Raw genomic sequence first — 19,032 nt, forward strand, 5'->3', positions numbered from 1 at the left:
TTGGGACACAATCAAGGTTTTCTGAGGCAAGCATGCAATTTGAAATCTGAAAGTTGAAATGAATGTATTATTTCTATGAAATGATATTTGTTCAGTATTCAGTCGAAAATTAAACTTCTTTAAAATGAAAATCGGTGTTCCAGCAGTGGCGGATACAAGGGGAGGGTCATGGGCGTCATGACCCCCCCCCCCCCCCCCCCGAGCCTTTACAACAATATCCATCCACATTGTGTTGAAACACTTTTTGCAGAAAATACGAATGTGTAAACAATTACAGTATCTTTTCAATTCCTTTATTATTTTTGAAAAGTAAATATTTTGAACTACTAGTTCTTCGTTTCGTTGCTTTTGAAATTAATTTTCAACGTTTATTCCCAACTAGGTGCCTTTTTCCTGGCCGATTTGGGGCATTCTATCGACCCCCAAGCAGTTTCAGAAATTTTTCGTACCGAAAACCGTAGGTTCGTTTATGGAGGGGAGGGGGTCATTTTTCAGCATGACACCCCCCCCCCCCACCTTAAAATGGTTTTCTGTATCCGCCCTGTGTCCCAGACTATTATCTATTGCTGCATACATAAAAGTAAAATCGAGATGATAAGTGTCCCAAGTCAGGGAGGAGGATAATTAATTTGAAACAATGAACATTTTTTTGTTTTATTTTTGAAAGTACACAAATCAAAATATCAATACCTGGTTCAAACGGAAAACATATGATCAATATGCTACAAAAGTTAAAAGTTCAAAGATGTTCAAACTATGGGCACTACACTATATATAAAGTCTTGCAATTCCAAAGAAAATTCATTTAAAAAAAACATTAGATTTGAACATAACATAATTCTTTTTTTGAAAATTTTGATCCTTACCTGAAAACTTTTTTTTTTCACAACATTACTCTGCTTCTACTTGCTCACCTTTCGTAGTTTTGAGAATATTTAAACGATTTTCAACTTAGGACCGAGCCCTAGCAGCCAGAATTTACCTTCTCGAAAGTGACGGTTAGGTCATAACAGCCCTTGTGTAGACTTAAGAGCTGTTGTTATGTGTCAAAACCAAGTTGTGGGAGGTTATCTGGAGGTTTGACCCTCGAAACCTTCCTTGCGGCATCTCTGGGGGATTTTTGTTTCGTAGACGCGATTTTCAGTATCCGATGTTAGCGCCACCTACGTCATTTTAACAATATTGTGCAAAAAGGGGGGGGGGGGGAATTGATGGGATAGGGATCGAAATTCAAATAGAATTATTCATTAATCTTAAAAATAGTTTTTCAAAAGAAATTCCCTCTATAAGTCTGTCCTTACAAAACACCCTGTACAACATTCTAAAAAAGCAATGTGCAATCTCTGAGCACGATTCGCATATAAAGTAATCCAAAACGAATATTTGAGACCGTTTTAAAAATATATGAATGCCTAAACATATCAGTCGTTTTAAAGTCACTTAAGTTCCTCCACCCTGTCTTTTCTTTTCCCCTCCCACGCGCAGAAGAAGTTGACACTAAAGACAGCAACGAATGAATAGGCAATAAAGACAAATTAAGTGCTCGTAAAAATGGCGAAGATATTGCTTCCGTCTGCCGGCCGAATTCTTAAACAGTTTCCGCTTTTTCAATAAAAGCTCGAATAATTTGTCGCAGCACGGACGGTTCAGTATTTTGTTTTGAATGAAAGAAATTGAGTCATACGCGAAGGCAAAAAAATGGCTGGAGTTATCTTAAGTAGGTGGAAAATGATCGACCAGTCAATTTTATTTGCAATTCTTGTCAAGATGGCGGCCATTAGTGCTCTGTCAGCAGTGTAGGTGGTTAAAAGGCTTCCAAATACGATGAATCTGTATCACTTCTGCAGTCAGAAATAAAAATAAGTTATGCTTTTTGATGCATTGAAGCATTTTTTGCATGGTTGGGCCACTTCTGATATCTTTCCTCAACTTCAGCATCTTTCTCTTTTTGTTTTCACTATTCTTATGTGGAAGTGATGGGGAGAGAAAGGAAAGGGAAGAAAATAAAACTATTATGTTTGTAATGAATCTCTTTGTAGAAATTTCGCATAAAATAATTTGCATTAGACTATTTACAAGGTGATCCAAAAATCAGAAGACTTTTTAAAAATTTAAACTTATTAAACTTTTTCAATGAAACGATGCTTTTTGCATGAAAATGCTCAGAAACATGCGTAATTTTTGTTTAGAAAGTTTTTTTTTTTTTGCACTAGTAACATTTTTTGATAAAGAGATAGCATAGAAGTTTCAACTGATGAAGAAATATTATTTTTTCCGGATCATTTTCATTAATAAAATTGCTAATATATAACAGCTGTTCCATGAGTTTCTCGTCATTGAAAATTACAGCCCCGTCTAACGAAGGAAAACATATTGCTCAGTGTTAAAAACTTTCAAGAGCTTTGTTTACATTAACTCGTCTAACGACTAATCTGCAGCGAAGCCGCCATAGTACAATCGGGTTAGCATGTTCGATTAGTAAAGGAAAGATTAGTGGTTCAAAACCGTCCGGGAGATTAATGTGTTTTAAATATTTGGGGGGGAAAAAAAGGAAGTCGCGGGCTGGACGACAGAAGCTATGCTTTTATTAAATAAAATTAGCTTATTTTGTTGACGTCGATAATATTGAATTGAAAAATTTAACTGCATTAACTGAAACTTAATTCGATTTGTTATTTCCATATACCGTCAACATTATAAGCTTATGTTTTTCAATAAAAGCATAGTTTCCGTCGGTCAGTCACGTAGCTGCTTTTTTTAATAACAATGTATCGTTATAGAGCGATTTATCGTTGCATCGGTTATTGATGAAGTGTGATTTTACTGTGAAAAAAAATGGCAGAAATAATCAAAGTAATAATAACGAAATCAATTTCGGCCGAGGCAGTGTACAAAATAGACAAAATTGGCTGCAAAACAAACATTAAAAATCCATGCTCGAAATCAATTGAAAAATCTTTTCCCACACATTTCTTTAAAAACCTTGATTCAAGCTAGAGCCGATGAGTGGCATTATCTAAGGTATACAATGTTTGTATACAGAAATATTTAACCAATACCGAAGCCTAGAGCCCATTGCGCCACTCTGTTGAAAGAATCAATATTTCGTTGATCTCGCTTTCACTGAAACCATAAGATTCCCTTTTTTTCGATCCAAGATTAGATAAATCTGCAAACCATATGTTGAAAAAGCTTTCCAGAAGTACTTTCTGTCAGTTTTTCAAATCCAAACTTCGGGGGGGGGGGGGGGAGGATATTACATAAATAAGAGGAAATGCAGGTAGTTTAGTCGAGAAGGTTTCTCGAATCTTAGATTTTTAGCTTTGACAATATCCACGTGCGAAAAAAAAGTCAACGTCCACGCAGCTTTAGTTTTTAGAACTTTTTCCCGTTGATATATCTTCGCCCTCAAAGCTATAGCAGGTGAATGTGCGGCAAAGTTATATGATGAAATATTTACTATGCTTTTAGCGCCACCTATCTAGTAATATTTAACACATATAGTCCACTCCAGTCATGAAAAAAAATACCTCTGAAAAAAAAGAGTATGATAACACAAGCAATTTTAAAAAATGGATAATGATGTTCCAATATTTTGATGTAATTCAATTTTTTTTAAATTAAGTGATAAAATGCTTGTTATTAGCATTTTAAATATTAACTGAGACATCCTTATATTCGGTGCAGTATTTCTTTAATTAATATTAACCTTGTTTATATTTTAGATGCTTTGTACTGTTCCTCAAGTGCATGCTGGGAAAAGTGGATAGGGCAAAGTGAAATAGTTAATTTCATTCACAAAATTAAATCTTTTTATCAAACCACTTACATACTCATTCATCGCTTCCTCCCCCCCCCCCCTGGAAAAATTCTATATTATTGGATTGGATTGGCGTGGCTAAAAAGGAGACTTTTCAGTAGACAAGCTCAAACTCTTAAAGCTTTCTTTCAATCATAGAATATGGGCTCGTGTTCTTATCCATAGATGTTGTCTGCCTAATAAAATCTAGCTGGAAATACAGCACATATTAGATGAGATCCATTAATTTGAATTTATTTCTTCCAGAAAAATTGGTATCTTTTTCATCGTTTCAAACGGTCTCTTACCCATCATTTGGTTTACTGAGAAACGCGGAAGTTGACCCTTTTAATGGATGTGTGTAGAAATTTGTATGTCGAACTTTTAACGTATTTGAGTTCAGTAGAAAAAGGGAGGGCTGGAGGGAGGAGAGTTATTGGAAATTGTATTTAAAAAAATGAACTTGTGTCTCGCATAAAAGTGAGGCTAGTGACTTTAATTTCTTATGTGAAAAGGAAAAAAAAGCAAGAAAGTAAGTACACAAAGCAAGTAATATGTAAAATTACGTATTCAAAATGTTTTACAAACAACTACATTCAAAATCTCTAAATAACAAAAGGTGTCTTTACCGTTCAAAATACTTCTAAGATTTATGTGAAGAAAATATTTTGTTTGGTGAAGGAAAAGCATCTTATTGATGTAAGCCAATGAATTCATTATAAATATTGACCAATCTAAATTCTAATATCTGATGAAAACACATATTTTATTTAATGCGTTTTCTACCGAAAGAAAATTTCTGAAAGGCTCAGAAATCAACAAAATTTAAAATAGTAATCAGAAAGTTTTATGTCTGTGCATAATACGATACAGTGTTCAAAAAGACTGAATGCAATTGAAAACTAGAAACTTCATGCCACATCATCGAGCGGTTTTCTTTTTTAATGAACCAAGCTTGACCACGGAAAAATGGCGCTTGAAATCGAAGTGGAAACGGGCCACTAATAGGTAGGAAACAACACTAGACTTTACTACTTCTGCATTATCGCTGATTTTACCAGTTAGAAAATGAAGCGGTCCGTTTCTGCTTCCAGTTCTCTCCCTTGTCAAGCTCTAATCGCGTCGCATGTGTTGAATGAAATCAAACATCATAAATGAAGATATTTTGTTTTAGACGAAACTGCAGTCTCTGGGTTCTATAACAAGCTGTTTGGTACCTGCTTGTTTTCTTTTATAGAAACATATATTTTTTTTTAATTTAACATAGCTGGCAGCAATCAGAAGAGATAAAGAACAAAATGGAAAATATACAAACACAATACATTGAACAAGGAATACAGTAAAATATTAGCTGTCTATGACGGTCGCACAGGCTCCATTTGAAAAACTCAGTGTAAGTGTGCAGGTGGCGAATGTCCACTTCTCATTGTAGACCTACCTCCATGTGGTGCATTCTGGGCAACGGTTAAACCGACAAAATGGTCTACAACTTTGGCATGCGCTCTAAGCAGTACCCATGTGATCGACAGGGATGCGACGGAGTTAAGCTAAATATGTTACAGTGGAATACAGATGGCATGTCTCAGTCTAAAAGAAGTGAATTATTAGTCAAATATATAATATTAGAATATACAGGGTGTCCTGAAAAAGACTGACTGTTTTCAAAAATTTGTAACAGGAAAACGGTAAATGATAAAAAATAATTCTTGTAGAAAATTCGTGGTGAACCGTAATTCCCCCCCCCCCCCCGAGTTCCAAATTTTAGTTGAAAATTTTTCCAATAGATGGCTCTGCAGACAGTAAGCCCGTAAATTACAAAAAAAGATAGAAAATAACATCATAATTTTTCAAAAACAATGACCAAAAGAACAAAACAATATTTTCAAACAATCTTCGGCTGTAATTGAATGTCGCAATCGGAGGAAAAGACAATGAATTTCAATTCTTCTTTTTTGACTTACAGGTTTGCTAACTGCAGCGCCACCTATTGAAACATTTTTGAACTAAAATTTGGAACTCTGAGGGGGGGGGGATTTAGCGCCCACCACATGAATTTTCTGCAAGAATTTGATTTCCATCATTAACCTTTCTCCTGTTATAAATTTTTTGAAAACAGTCAGTCTTTTTTTAGGACACCCTGTAGGTTTTCTGAGATAAAAATGACAGCTTTCACTAACTTTATTCCAGTGAACATATCTACCAAGTCGTGAGCAGTGCCAAAGCCCGCCGTTTCAACTTCACTTCAGTATTTGTCGACGAGCGAGATGGAGATCTGGAACCCAATGGAAACTTGCTTCCTGAAGGACCTCCCAAAGTGCAGCACGATGGGTACGTCGTGTATCAAACTGCGGTACACTACGACTATCACCTACCAGGAGCTGCTTCGGTACCTTGGAGGTACGCTGTGGGAGGACCAACCACTGGATCCGCCGTGGCAACACAGTCCATCCACAGGAGGAGGAGGTAAGAATTTCCTTGATGCAACTGAACGGGAAATTCTGTCCAGAACTAGATGAGCTCAGGGTAGAGGGGTTCAAAAAAAACTTTTTTTCAGCTAGAGTCCAGGACACCCCTATTTTTTTTTACACTTGCTAAGAGTATTATGCTGTAAAAGTTTTAGCTTTTTACTCAAATTTAAGACGGTGCTCAATGACCCCTCCATTTAACATTAGCCGTATCATAGAAAATGCAACAAATTGAAAAATATTTAATTTCTTCACCTTTTTTTTTTTTTTGTAAATAATTGTTTTATTGCAATGTATATGCATATTTCGAGTCCATAATATAATATGTAGCATTGTTTTTTTCTGTTCGAAGTATTTTTTTAACCACTCTCCCCATACTTATGAAGTTTGGGGGAGAGGGTTGAGCACCCTGTTTCGGTTGAAATAGGAAGCTAAAATTCTTCCAGTATATTACAATCCACAAGTGTAAACATATTGAGGGGTGTCCTGTTATCTAGGAGAAACTTTTTTCTTTTACATGTATTTTTGAAATACCGTAGCCCAGGGGCCAGTGGTGTAACTACGTGTCTCAAGACCCCTCAACGCGGAGTGGGCCGAAGTCAGAAGAGGATGGAAAATTTTTGAGCTTTGTTTTCATTCAATTGTATAAAATTTTGCCGTAAATCAAACTTAGTTTTAAATGCTTGTATTTTTTCTGAGGCCCTTGAGCCCCAGAATCTATTGACCAAGCGTCTCCGATTACGATATTGGGGGCCCGAGCTCAAACCCTTTTTCGGGGCCATCTTGCAGCCCCCCCTTCCATCCCCCCATTTCTGTACAAATATTTACAATTAAATTCATATTGCTCATTATTTTTCTCTTCATTGTGACGAATTCTCAGGATTTTTTAGCTAATCATCCCTTTCTAAACTAAAAGCTCGTTTGTTTCCCTTTTTTTCTCTTATATACATTATAGTTACGCAAATAATATGTGTGTGTTCGTTTAAAAAAGAAACTGCGTCGAAGAATTGTACCACAAATATAGATTAACACGATTTTTAGGTGGGGGCCCAAAATCAGATTTTGAGGGGGGGTAGGGGCGAAAATTTGAAGTTACACTACTTCCAGGAGCGCCCCGATGATGGGATGTGACTGAGGCGTTTCAAAAATTTCCCTTTTCGTCAAATTTTGTCTGACGCTTCTGCAAAATTATCACTATTCGGTAAAGCTTGGAGTTCCATTCCAACAAAATTACTATCAATCGGCAAAATTTGGAGCTCTATTCAGCAAAATTATCACCATTTGGCAAAATTTGGAGCTCTATTCCAGCAATATTATCACCATTCGGCAAAATTTGGTGCTCTATTCAGCAAAATTATCATCAATCGGTAAAATTTGGAGTTCCATTCGGCAAACTTATCATCATTCGGTAAAATTTGGATTTTCATTCAGAAAAATTATCGTCATTCAGATAAATTTGGATTTCCATTCGGCGAATTGAGAATGTCTGCACTCCCAAAAATTCAAGATCGTGGCGCCCCTGGTTGAGTCTAGCTTCCCGTTTACCAACTTTGATTTTTCTAGCATGAGCTAAATCTCTCTTACCCTCTCTCAGTAGAATTATGCTACAAATAATTTTGAGCATGGTCGCTTTCAGAGTTGAACGCACGTTTCTGAAAACGAAATTTGTTTCTTTTATGCGGAAAAAAAAATCTGTTGGTTAATCTCATGAAGATTCCAAAACGTTGGAATATTTATATACATGTTCTAATATAAAGTTCTAATAATATTACTAAGTAGGGGAATGTGGGGGCAAAGTGAACAGGTGAAATATTTACTCTGTATTTAGCGCCACCTATATGGTAATATTTTAACAATGTAGTTGCACATGTAGCCAATTCCAGTCAGAAAAAAAATACCGCCGAAGATAAAGCATAAGGTAATACAGGCAATTTTCAGAAATCGATGCTCTTATTGTAACATTTGTTGCAAGTCAAAAATTATTTTTGATATTGAAAAATTATAAAGATCTTGTTATTAACATTTTAAATAGTAGTTGTGACCTTCTGCGATGCAATATTTATTTGGTTAATATTAAGCTTATTAATATTTTAAATATTTTGCTCAAGTAGTCGAGTACATGCGGGGCGAAATGGATGGGGTGAAGAAATAGCTTATTGCGTTTACTCATTTAATCATTTACTGAAACACTTACGCATTTATTTGCTCATAAATTCATTAACGTTCCTTCATTTAGAACAGGGGTTCCCAACCTGTGCGTCGCGAAATAGTTGAAAAATCGAAATACATAGGCGAAAAATAGCATCATTTTAGAGTAGCATCAATCCTTGAGCACAATGGCAAATCCAGGAGAAGGGCAATGGGGCTACAGCAACCCTACCCCCTCTCATTATAGAGAACCTAACCCCCTGACGTCCTCTAAGATTATCTTAAGCTTTGGTTTAAGGCAGGGCTTCCCAAAATTTATAGCCATCGGACCCCTATCATTAGAGTGTAAGTATAGGTACTTGTAGCTTGTAGTTAATTGAACTTAATTAAATGAAATTAATAGTTACCAATTAGAGGGAAACATCACTACTAAAAAAAAACATTTGCTAAGTTGTTTTCAATGCTTAACTTCATTTTAAAAATTCTGGAGTTTAAGAATAAAATGGATGAGACAGAATTCAATTGGTAACAAAGTAGTTAAAATTCAAAATTGAACATAACGATATAAAAAGTCCTTGAAACTCTCTTCCTCCGAATATCACCAGAGGTCGCGTGAATTGCAATTTTAGCACTACAATTTCCAATGTAGGACCATCGCGAATGTTACACATATTGTAGATTCTTATTGTTAATTCTCTTTCTCCGCTTACATAACGCAGTTTTCTTAATTTAATTACTCATATGCCAGTAATGACACCTCCCCCTTCCTGCCTTCAAGCATAAATCTGGACTCTCTTGCTAAACATACGTTTGAAAAAAAAAAAAATGAGAGAGTCTTCCAAACGCCCTCCACCCAATTTTTTGATTTCACGACGGCCTTGTTAAATGAAAATATATTCATTCACTTCAATGACAGTTGGAAAAAACCAAACCTTGCAAAATTCATGTGTCATAGCAGTGGAGTGCATTCTCTACTGCTAGGACGCATGAATTTTGAAAGTACAGAAATATATGCTCAATATTATCAAGATTTATCTTTTTTTATTTCTACAATTGTTGTTGACTAAAAAAACTATTAAGCTTATATAAAATATCTCAAACACCTTGAGCTATTATGTCAAATATGCGCATTGCGCAATGCCTGCGCCGAAGCAGAAACACACACGCACATATTATATAGGGGAAATATAGGGGTCGCGGGATGTTTAGTTATTGAAAAGGGGGTCGCGAAGTGAAAAAGGTTGGGAACAACTGATTTAGAAGATCAGTAAGAACAACATATTTTATGATGAAACTTTCATTGAAACAATTATTTCATTTAGGGCAGTTAATTTGTACCATGAAAAAAAGGTGGAAATTTTTCAAAAATAAAACATTTTTCTAATGAAATATTTTTTATTCGATTATTAAAGATATTTTTGATCAAATAAATGAGTAAATAAAAGAATGAATGAATGCATGGAAAAGAAATAAAAACGGAATAAATAAATAAAAAAGTTTATTAATGAGTTAAACATTTCTGAAAAAAATAATGTCAAAAATTTCTGTCAAAAATAAATCAGTTAATACAATTCCGAATGGATACGAAAATAAGTGAATGAATGAAGAAATATATGAGAAAATTCTTAAATAAAGGAATGCACATGAAATATAATTAAAAAATGAATACATTAGTGATTTGATAAAAGATTGAATAAGTAAATGAAACAAACTATATTTCACTTTGCCCCAACCACTTTGGCCCGCATGCACTTGACTAACTCTACAAAGCATTTAAAGTACAAATAAGCTAAATATTGAACAAATAAATGCTGCACTAAACATAAGTATGTTTCAAATAGTATTTTAACGTTAATTGCAAAAACTTTATCATTTAAAAATAACAAAATTGATTTTTTACTTCCAACAAAATGTTACAAAATGAATATCAATCTTTGAAAATTACTTGTGTTATCATATTCCTTGGTTTTTAGAGTTTTTTTTTTTTTTTTGACTGAAATAGACTACGTGTGTTACTGTATAGTTAAAATATTACTAGATAGGTGGCGCTAAAAGCAGAGTAAATATTTCACCATTTCACTTTGCGCCGATATTTCACTTAGCCTCCCACATTCCCTCCACATCAATAAACACGCATGCATGCCTCAGCATACGAGTTTGTCATTAAGACAGTATTTTATAGTTCATTAGGTTATACACATTCATATGTATTGTGTGCAGAAAACAGTTTCAGTGCAGAAAACAGTATTTTATAGTTCATTAGGTTATACATATTCATATGTATTGTGTGCAGAAAACAGTTTCAGTCAAAATTCATGATGTGATACCACTGTGAGCCATTATAATGTTTAAAAAAAAAAAATATTGAAGAAATAGAGTGTAGATGAAAGTGCAAATTTAAAATGAACATCAGTACAATAATGTTAGCAATTCTATTGAAAATTGTAAAGAAAAATATTGTGGAAAGCTGAATTGAAAGGGGGGGGGGGGGGCACAGTTATGTAGCGCGTCCTCCGTGGAGATTTAAAGGAACACATAATTGGTTGGATTACTTTGATTCAATTTCGGTAGAGATAAACGTTATTTCGGATAAGAGAATATGCATGCACGCAAATGAGAAACTGAAAAATGTACGTAATTCGAATTATAAGTAGAATGGAGTCGTTTCCAAAATTTTAAAAGTATTTTTTTCTGAAAGAACATGCTTAAAAACATAGGATCTAACTATTTTTTTGAATGATTTGTTTAAGGTGACATCACAAATGATAAAATGCCATTCTGTGTTGCCATTCGCATATCAAAATATTTATTTCGCATCTTTACTCACGTGTATTGGCAACGATATGGTTGGTAGCAAGCATAGAGCGCAATTTTAATAAAAAATATATCATGCGTAAGGGAGGCAAGCACTCAGATTGTAGTCCTCATCAAAATAAACCAGTGAAATTAAGCACCAAAAGAAAAGAAAGAAAGAAGAATTCGCTTCTTGATTATCATAACGTGGAAACGTGGTACAAAGATGCGCCAAAGAGTATCATTTGTGACGTCATCAGGACCACGCCTTGTTTGAAAAATCGGACAATTTAAAAAATTAATTAAAAAATAACTGTTGGGAAAATGAAAGAATTTTCTGGGTCCGTGTTTTTTTTTTTTTTTTTTTCTTTTTTTAACTTATTCTATCAATTTCAGTGACTAAAAGTACTACTTTTGACTGGAGGAAACAACCTCATTTTTTCTCTTAAAGTGTGCAGATGTTGTAGCGCCATCTGTTGTTTTTTGAATATACAAAAAATAGTAGAACCAACTGCTTTTGCCGCTTCTTTAAAAAACAGTGAAGCTGTCATTCAACAATGTTGTATGGAAATGAAGAAAAGAAATTATAATGAAGGAAATTTATTATTAATACTCTACAGTAACACTTACAAATATCTGTTTAGAGCCCAAAATAAAATTTATTTAGTTAAAAAAATAATAACTATTATCATCATGAATAAAAGGAAACTACTTCTTAAAAACAGACGACAAGCAGTTATGTGCGCAATACCGCCCTTAATTTCATTTAGAAACAGATGATTTTTTTTAAAAAACATTTACACCTTTTGTAATTATATACGTTTGACGGATCGTAGAATGCCATATCTGAATGAATGTTAGTGGCGAAATTAAACAGAACTGTAGGGGACATAGCACAGCCTTGATTAATTTTTGGAAAATAGATAAATGACACTTTCACGTTGATGGAAAACGTGGTTGTGAAAAATGAGAAATGGTTGTAGACGTTCCATAGAAATAACAGCCGCTAGGAATATAAAATAAAAGTGTTATAATGGAAACTTGAGTTGATTTTTGTGTATTTGTGTTATATATTATAAAGAAGAAATACTAGCGGCCACATTTTTTGGTGACCCGGACTTTCTTTTTATATGATGTCAAGTTCTGAAAAAAATGAAAACTCGAAGACTGAAAGCCAGTCATATAGCGGTAATTCTTCCGAAGCTATGAAGGTGAGCATAAAAATTCCCCCATTTTGGACTGAAAAACCTGAAATTTGGTTTTTTCAAATAGAAGCGCAGTTCCAAATTAATAATATAACAAATGAAGCAACTAAATTTAATTACATCGTTTCGCAGATAGAGCCGAAATATTTAGAAACTATATGGGACATTATCGCTGATAAATCCGAGAATAAATATTCACTTACAAAAGAACGTTTGTTAAATTTATTCAAAGAAAGCGAAAGCAAACGATTGAAACGTCTTTTTGCTGGCGTGGAAATCGGTGACTTAAAGCCAAGTCATCTGTTGCATAAAATGAAATCTTTGGCGACTAATGACATTTCTCAGACTGTAATGAAAACATTATGGATGGAAAAACTTCCGCATCATATTAAGCATATATTGGCGGTTAGTGATGAAAATATCGATAAATTGGCGATTATGGCTGATAAGATTATTCATCCACAGACTGAATTATACGAAGTCCATTCAAGTGAAAATAAGGACTCTGGCGCGTCGCCAAATACTGTTTCGCTATTATTAGAAAAGGTATCTCTGTTAGAACGGCGGATTGAAGAGTTGCATTTTCATCGCCAAGCAAATGAAAGAAGCCGTAGTACAGAAAGAAATAACCGATCATTTTCAAGAGATAGAAGTAGAAGTCGGAAGCGTTATAACCCAAAAGGAAAATTGTGCTACTATCACTTTACTTTTAAATCAAGATGCTTTCCGGAAAAATGTAAACCACCTTGTAACTGGAAAAACCAGGAAAACTCCCATGCGCACACTGTAAAAACGATTCAGAAGCGTTCCTGGAAAATATTAGGCAGCTGACGTGCCCAATTTCAGCCAGTAACATATCTCGCAAAAACCAGGAATGTTTTCCGCTAAAACTCAGTAACCTTCTTGAAATTATCCTGAGAAATCCAGAAATTTTCCCGTTTAAAGCCAGTCGTGTCTCTAGAACTTTAGTAATCTAAATTAGGGTAAATATAACAGCTATATGAGCAGTATTGCAATCATGGCCTAAGCTAAGCCAGAATTGCAATTCTTGCAAAGCTAAGTAGTCCTAAGACTTTTTCGTCCTCTTTGGGAGCTTAAACACCCTTAGTCGAAACACCTTATAAATACTCTCCGTTAATCTTTAAACTGGGAGCTATAACTATTTTTTTTCAACAGAGAGAAGTCTGCATTCCTGCAACTTGTAGCCATTCAGGAAACTTTTTGACAATGATACTTGATATTTCCAGGAAGTGGATAAAAACCGTTGAAATACCGAAACGTTGCACGGAAATACTCAGTAACGTTTCTGAATTTTTTTACAGTGCAGCAGAATCAGAATTAACGGCCAATTCTGCTGCTGAAGATTTTGGAAACTGCCGTGAATTCACTTATAGACTTTTTGTAAATGATAAAAGGACTGGTTTAAAATTTCTTGTCGACAGTGGAGCGGATGTCAGTCTGATTCCAGCGACGTCTAGTGACAAAGTAAGTAGTGACTTTAAACTTTATGCCGCAAATGGTACTGAAATTCCGTGTTTCGGACACAAAATTTTAACACTAGATTTAGGTCTTCGCCGTGATTTCCAATCTCCGTTCATCATTGCCAAAGTTAGTAAAGGTATTTTAGGTGCAGATTTTTTGAACAGGTTTAATTTATTGATTGATATTAAAAACAAAAAACTAGTTGATGGTGTAACTAAACTAAGCATTATTGGTGAAATTACGTCGTCAGTTGATGAATCAAATGTAAGCACTTTAAACAAAAATAATATTTTTTCTGAAATCTTGGCGCAATTTCCGGAAATTACAAAACCTAATCTACTAACATGTAATACAAAGCACAATGTTGAACACCATATAATTACGAATGGCAGGCCGGTTTATTCAAAAGCAAGACAGCTGGATCCGAAAAGATTGGAAATAGCAAAGCAGGAATTTAACTTTATGCTTGAAAATAATATTATAAGACCTTCAAAATCACCGTGGGCTAGTCCACTTCATTTAGTTACGAAAACGGACGGTACTTTGAGACCATGCGGAGATTATCGCCGCCTAAATGATATCACAGTACCGGATCGTTACCCTTTGCCTAGAATTGAAGATTTTCAGCACATTTTAAAGGACAAAAAGATATTTTCAAAACTTGATTTACTTAAGGCCTATTACCAAATTCCAATTGCAGAAGAAGATAAACAAAAAACAGCAATAATAACACCATTTGGACTTTTTGAATTTAAAGTTTCGGTTTGCGCAATTATCCTTCCACCTTTCAAAGATTTATTAATGAAGTTTTCTTTGGACTAAATTTTACTTTTCCATATTTGGATGACATACTGATAGCGTCTGAGTCTGAAGAGCAGCATAAGAAACATCTTATGGAAGTATTTAAGAGACTTCAAAAATATGGTTTACGCATAAATCTATCCAAATCGGTTATGGGAGTCGACAAACTTGAATTTTTGGGATACTTGATAACACCAAGTGGTTCAAAACCTCTTCCGGAAAAAGTGCAAGTCATCACAAATTATAAACTTCCTGAAACTATTCACGAACTTCGTCAATTTTTGGGAATGATTGACTTCTATAGAATATATTTAAAAGATGCAGCTAAAACTCAAGTTCCATTAAATGAATATTTGAAAGGCTCTACGAAGAAGGATCGAAGGAAAATTGAATGGACAGAGGAAGCAAAGAAGTCTTTTGAAAAATGTAAGCAAGATTTAGCCAATGCTGCCTTACTATCCTATCCCAATCCCGATCTACCATTAGCTGTACATGCAGATGCCTCTGATTTTGCAGTTGGGTCTGTTTTGCAGCAGTACTTAGACGGAAATTGGAAACCAATAGCCTTTTACTCCAAAAAATTAAACGAAGCGCAAAAAGTTTACAGTACTTATGATAGGGAACTCTTAAGCGTATACCTTTCTATCAAGCAATTTAAATACATGTTAGAAGGTAGAGTGTTTACGATATATACGGACCACAAGCCTTTAACATTTGCTTTCAAACAAAGCAATAACAAAGCCTCTCCCAGACAACTAAGACACTTGCAGTACATCTCACAATTCTCTACAGATATACAACATATACATAGTCAAGACAACGTGGTAGCAGACAGGCTATCTAGAATTGAGAGCATCGATTCCACTGTACTTGATTTCGACCAAATAGCAGATGCCCAAATCAATGATGAAGAACTGCAACATTTGAAGTTACACTCTAAATCACTGCATTTTAAACAACATCAATTGCCATCAGGGAAGTTTTTGTATTGCGATACTTCTACATCTGATATCAGACCATTCATACCTAAAATCTTCCGGATAAAAATTTTCAACATAATTCATGGCTTAACGCACCCTGGAATTCGCAGCACTGTAAAGGAAATTACTAAAAGGTTCGTTTGGCTAGGTATAAATAAAGATATCAAACAATGGGCTCAAAATTGCATTGAGTGCCAGAAAAATAAAGTAATTAAACATATCAAAACAGAATATTCAAAATTTCAAGCACCAGACGAAAGATTTAGCGTCGTTCACATAGACTTAATTGGACCTTATTCACCTTCCAACGGATACACATACTGTTTAACATGCATTGATAGGTTTACCTCTTGGATGGAAGTTGTCCCTTTATCATCTATCACAGCAGAAAGTATAGCAAGAGCTTTCTATGAGAATTGGATTACCCGTTTTGGTGTACCTTCCCGCGTTACTACGGACAAAGGTCGGCAATTTACTTCAGAATTACTTAAAAATTTGGCTTCACTATGTGGTGTGAAATTAAAATGTACAACTCCATACCATCCGCAAAGCAACGGAAAAATTGAACGCTTACACCGCACTTTAAAAACGGCTATTAGATGTCATAACTCTCTTCGTTGGACAGAAACCATACCAACAGTTTTTATGGGTTTGCGAGCTGCTCTACATGAGGACTGTCAATTTACTATAGCTGAAATGGTCTATGGCAAAACAATCAAATTACCTGGAGAATTTTTTGAAGACTCAAACTTACCAATACCTAATGATGATGATTTTGTAAGTAATCTCCGTAACCAGATGTCTCTCCTAAAGCCTTACGAATCCAAATCCAAATGCAAACAGAAAATATTCATCCCCAAAGATTTGTACACATGCTCGTACGTGTTTCTGCGGGTAGACAGAGTTAAAAAACCATTGTAGCCCCCATATGAAGGACCCTTTTTGGTACTGCAAAGAACACCAAAATATTTTCTTCTATCAATTAAAAACAACCAAGTCAATATCTCCGTTGATAGATTAAAACCAGCGTATGTGTTACAACCTGATGAAATTCTAACACCAACTTCAGAAAATAATCATGCATCTGTGCCAACGGAACCAACATTTGTGCCAAATAAGCCCATATCTATGCCAACTAAGTCTACATCTGTACCAACTCAGCAAACATCTGTGACAAACCAGCAACTACAGCCTAAAAATACAACACGCTGTGGAAGAGAAGTGAAACTTCCTGTTCGTTTCAAGGACAATGTCAAGTTTTCTTGAAATTCACTTTCATGTTTACTCAAAAATTTTATGTTAGTGTGTTTATTTTGTGTACATAGTTTGAATTTGTATATATTGTATCACTGTTATTTGCATATATATATACAGGGTGAGTTCGATCGAATCTGCCATGCGAAAGGGGGTGATAGATGAGCCCAAGCGGAGCATAGAACCACCCATTATCGTGTCCAATCCTTAACCGTAACCGAGTTATGGTAAATTTAAGGAAAATAAGTAAAAAAACAAAATTCTGTGAAAACGACCGATTTCTGAAATTCCTGTAAGACCTATAAGGAAAATAAATACATATTTGGAAAGAGCAGACAAAATCCTACAAAATGATACCTTTCGCCTTAAGATAGTCGCATTTTATCGAGAGCTACAAGCTTTGAAACATTGGATACACTCAGAATTAAAATGGTGCCAACATTTTTAATCGACATTTCCAAAAACAACCGTAAGAGCTGCAATCAAGCAAATCTACCAAAAACTGGCATATTCCATTAGCTTTCAGATGATACAACAACGAATCATATTGGGCTTCAAGTTCAGCTGAAATTCAGGCTTTTGTTTGAAACAGTGTAAAAATCTGCATTCGTTAAAAAAGGAAAACCAGCGAAGAGTCACACTTTTCTGTTTTGAATTTTCTGTTTCACGATAGCATATTGCTTTCTTTGTTTAAGAAAATGATATTTTTATATAAAAATAATAGTTTTAACCATTTAATAAAGAGAAAAAACACATGAGATAACGATTCGTAGAAATAAAAGAAGCATTACTTTCCCGTGCTTTTCACAAAGGGAAAATCAAGAACGAAAAATGTTACACCAACTTCAATTAGTACATTTAATAAACCTTCAAAATTTATAATAGCTGCTGAAATTGGTCGCCGCCACACCTGATACACGCTCTTGCCCTTTTGCGAACGGAAACAACCGTTGCTCTTAGAGAAATTTCATTCCTTAGTGTTTCCCTACTGCTTCAGCAAGCCGGTCGCTCAATTCTTGCAAACTTGCTACTTCTGTTTTGTAAACTTCTTGTTTTAAGAATCCCCAAACAAAGAAGTGCACTGGCGTCAGGTCTGGGGATCTAGGGGGCCAAGGGATGGGGCCCATACGACCAATCCATTGGGGATACTGTTCAGTTAGAAATTCCCGAATGGCATTTGAAGAATGTGCAGGGGCTCCATCGTGTTGGAAAATGATTTCCGCCCTCTCCTGAACAGGAATAGTATCAAGAAGGTCAGGCAAATGATGTTCAATAAATTCTAAATATGAGCTTCCTGCATTATAAGACCTTAAAACGTATACAGACCCATCAAATGATTTCCGATTACGATTTATGATTGAAAAATATCGTCTGAAAATAAAAAGCATTTGTTTAACAAAACAATTGATAATAAAAACTAAACAGAATTATTCATTTGTCATAATATTTTATGTATCGTTTGCTTCTTTTTAATCTTCTGATATTTTGTAAATGTGTTTTGGAAAATGCTAGAATTATGATTGTTTTTACAGTAAGTCAGTAGAGTGTGTTTTTAATTTTTGAAAGTTTTCGTTAAAGTTTCTAAAGATAAGTTGCTATATTCTTTTCTCGATTTTTGGGTATGTCTCGATTTTCTAACGAAGAGTATGCTGATATGCATTTCGTGTACGGATTTTGTGATGGTAATGCTCGCAGAGCGGAGAAAGAATACCGTCTCCGTTACCCAAATCGTTCTAAACCAAGGCCGACTAGAGGGGGAGGCCGGGTAAGCTTCGAGTGAGTCACACAAGTCGTCTTACCTCAATGCCGCATTGAACGGCGACACGGAATAAAACCAATACGTTTGTCTTGGTTGACAATGAGAAACACATTGCAATTTTACATTTAAAAAATACACTTAGTAGTTTGTTAAAAGAAAATCTTAATGTATAAAATACTTAATTTTAACAAGTAAAATATTTGTGCTAAAAGTGAACTAAATACTGTCTTGTTAAGAAAATGAACAACTTGCTGCTTTTATAAGCAATGTTTAAACCAATGATGCTTTATTCCCTTAATATTACAATTATACTTTATACTTAACGAGAAGCTTTCTTTTTCCTAAT

The 19,032-nt window shown here is 34.8% G+C and overlaps 1 protein-coding gene across 2 annotated transcripts in view; it reads left to right on the top strand.

Annotated features, from left to right (window-relative positions):
* LOC129227405 (uncharacterized) overlaps window positions 1-19,032 on the top strand; it is a 143,265-nt gene that overhangs the window by 43,634 nt on the left and 80,599 nt on the right. For both annotated transcript variants that reach the window (XM_054861958.1, XM_054861957.1), the window contains exon 3: window positions 5,987-6,262. In XM_054861958.1, coding sequence (XP_054717933.1) covers window positions 5,987-6,262 — 276 coding nt within the window. The remainder of the gene's footprint in view (window positions 1-5,986; window positions 6,263-19,032) is intronic.

This window comes from Uloborus diversus, chromosome 8 (genome assembly GCF_026930045.1).
Source record: "Uloborus diversus isolate 005 chromosome 8, Udiv.v.3.1, whole genome shotgun sequence".
NCBI classification, from domain to species: domain Eukaryota; kingdom Metazoa; phylum Arthropoda; class Arachnida; order Araneae; family Uloboridae; genus Uloborus; species Uloborus diversus.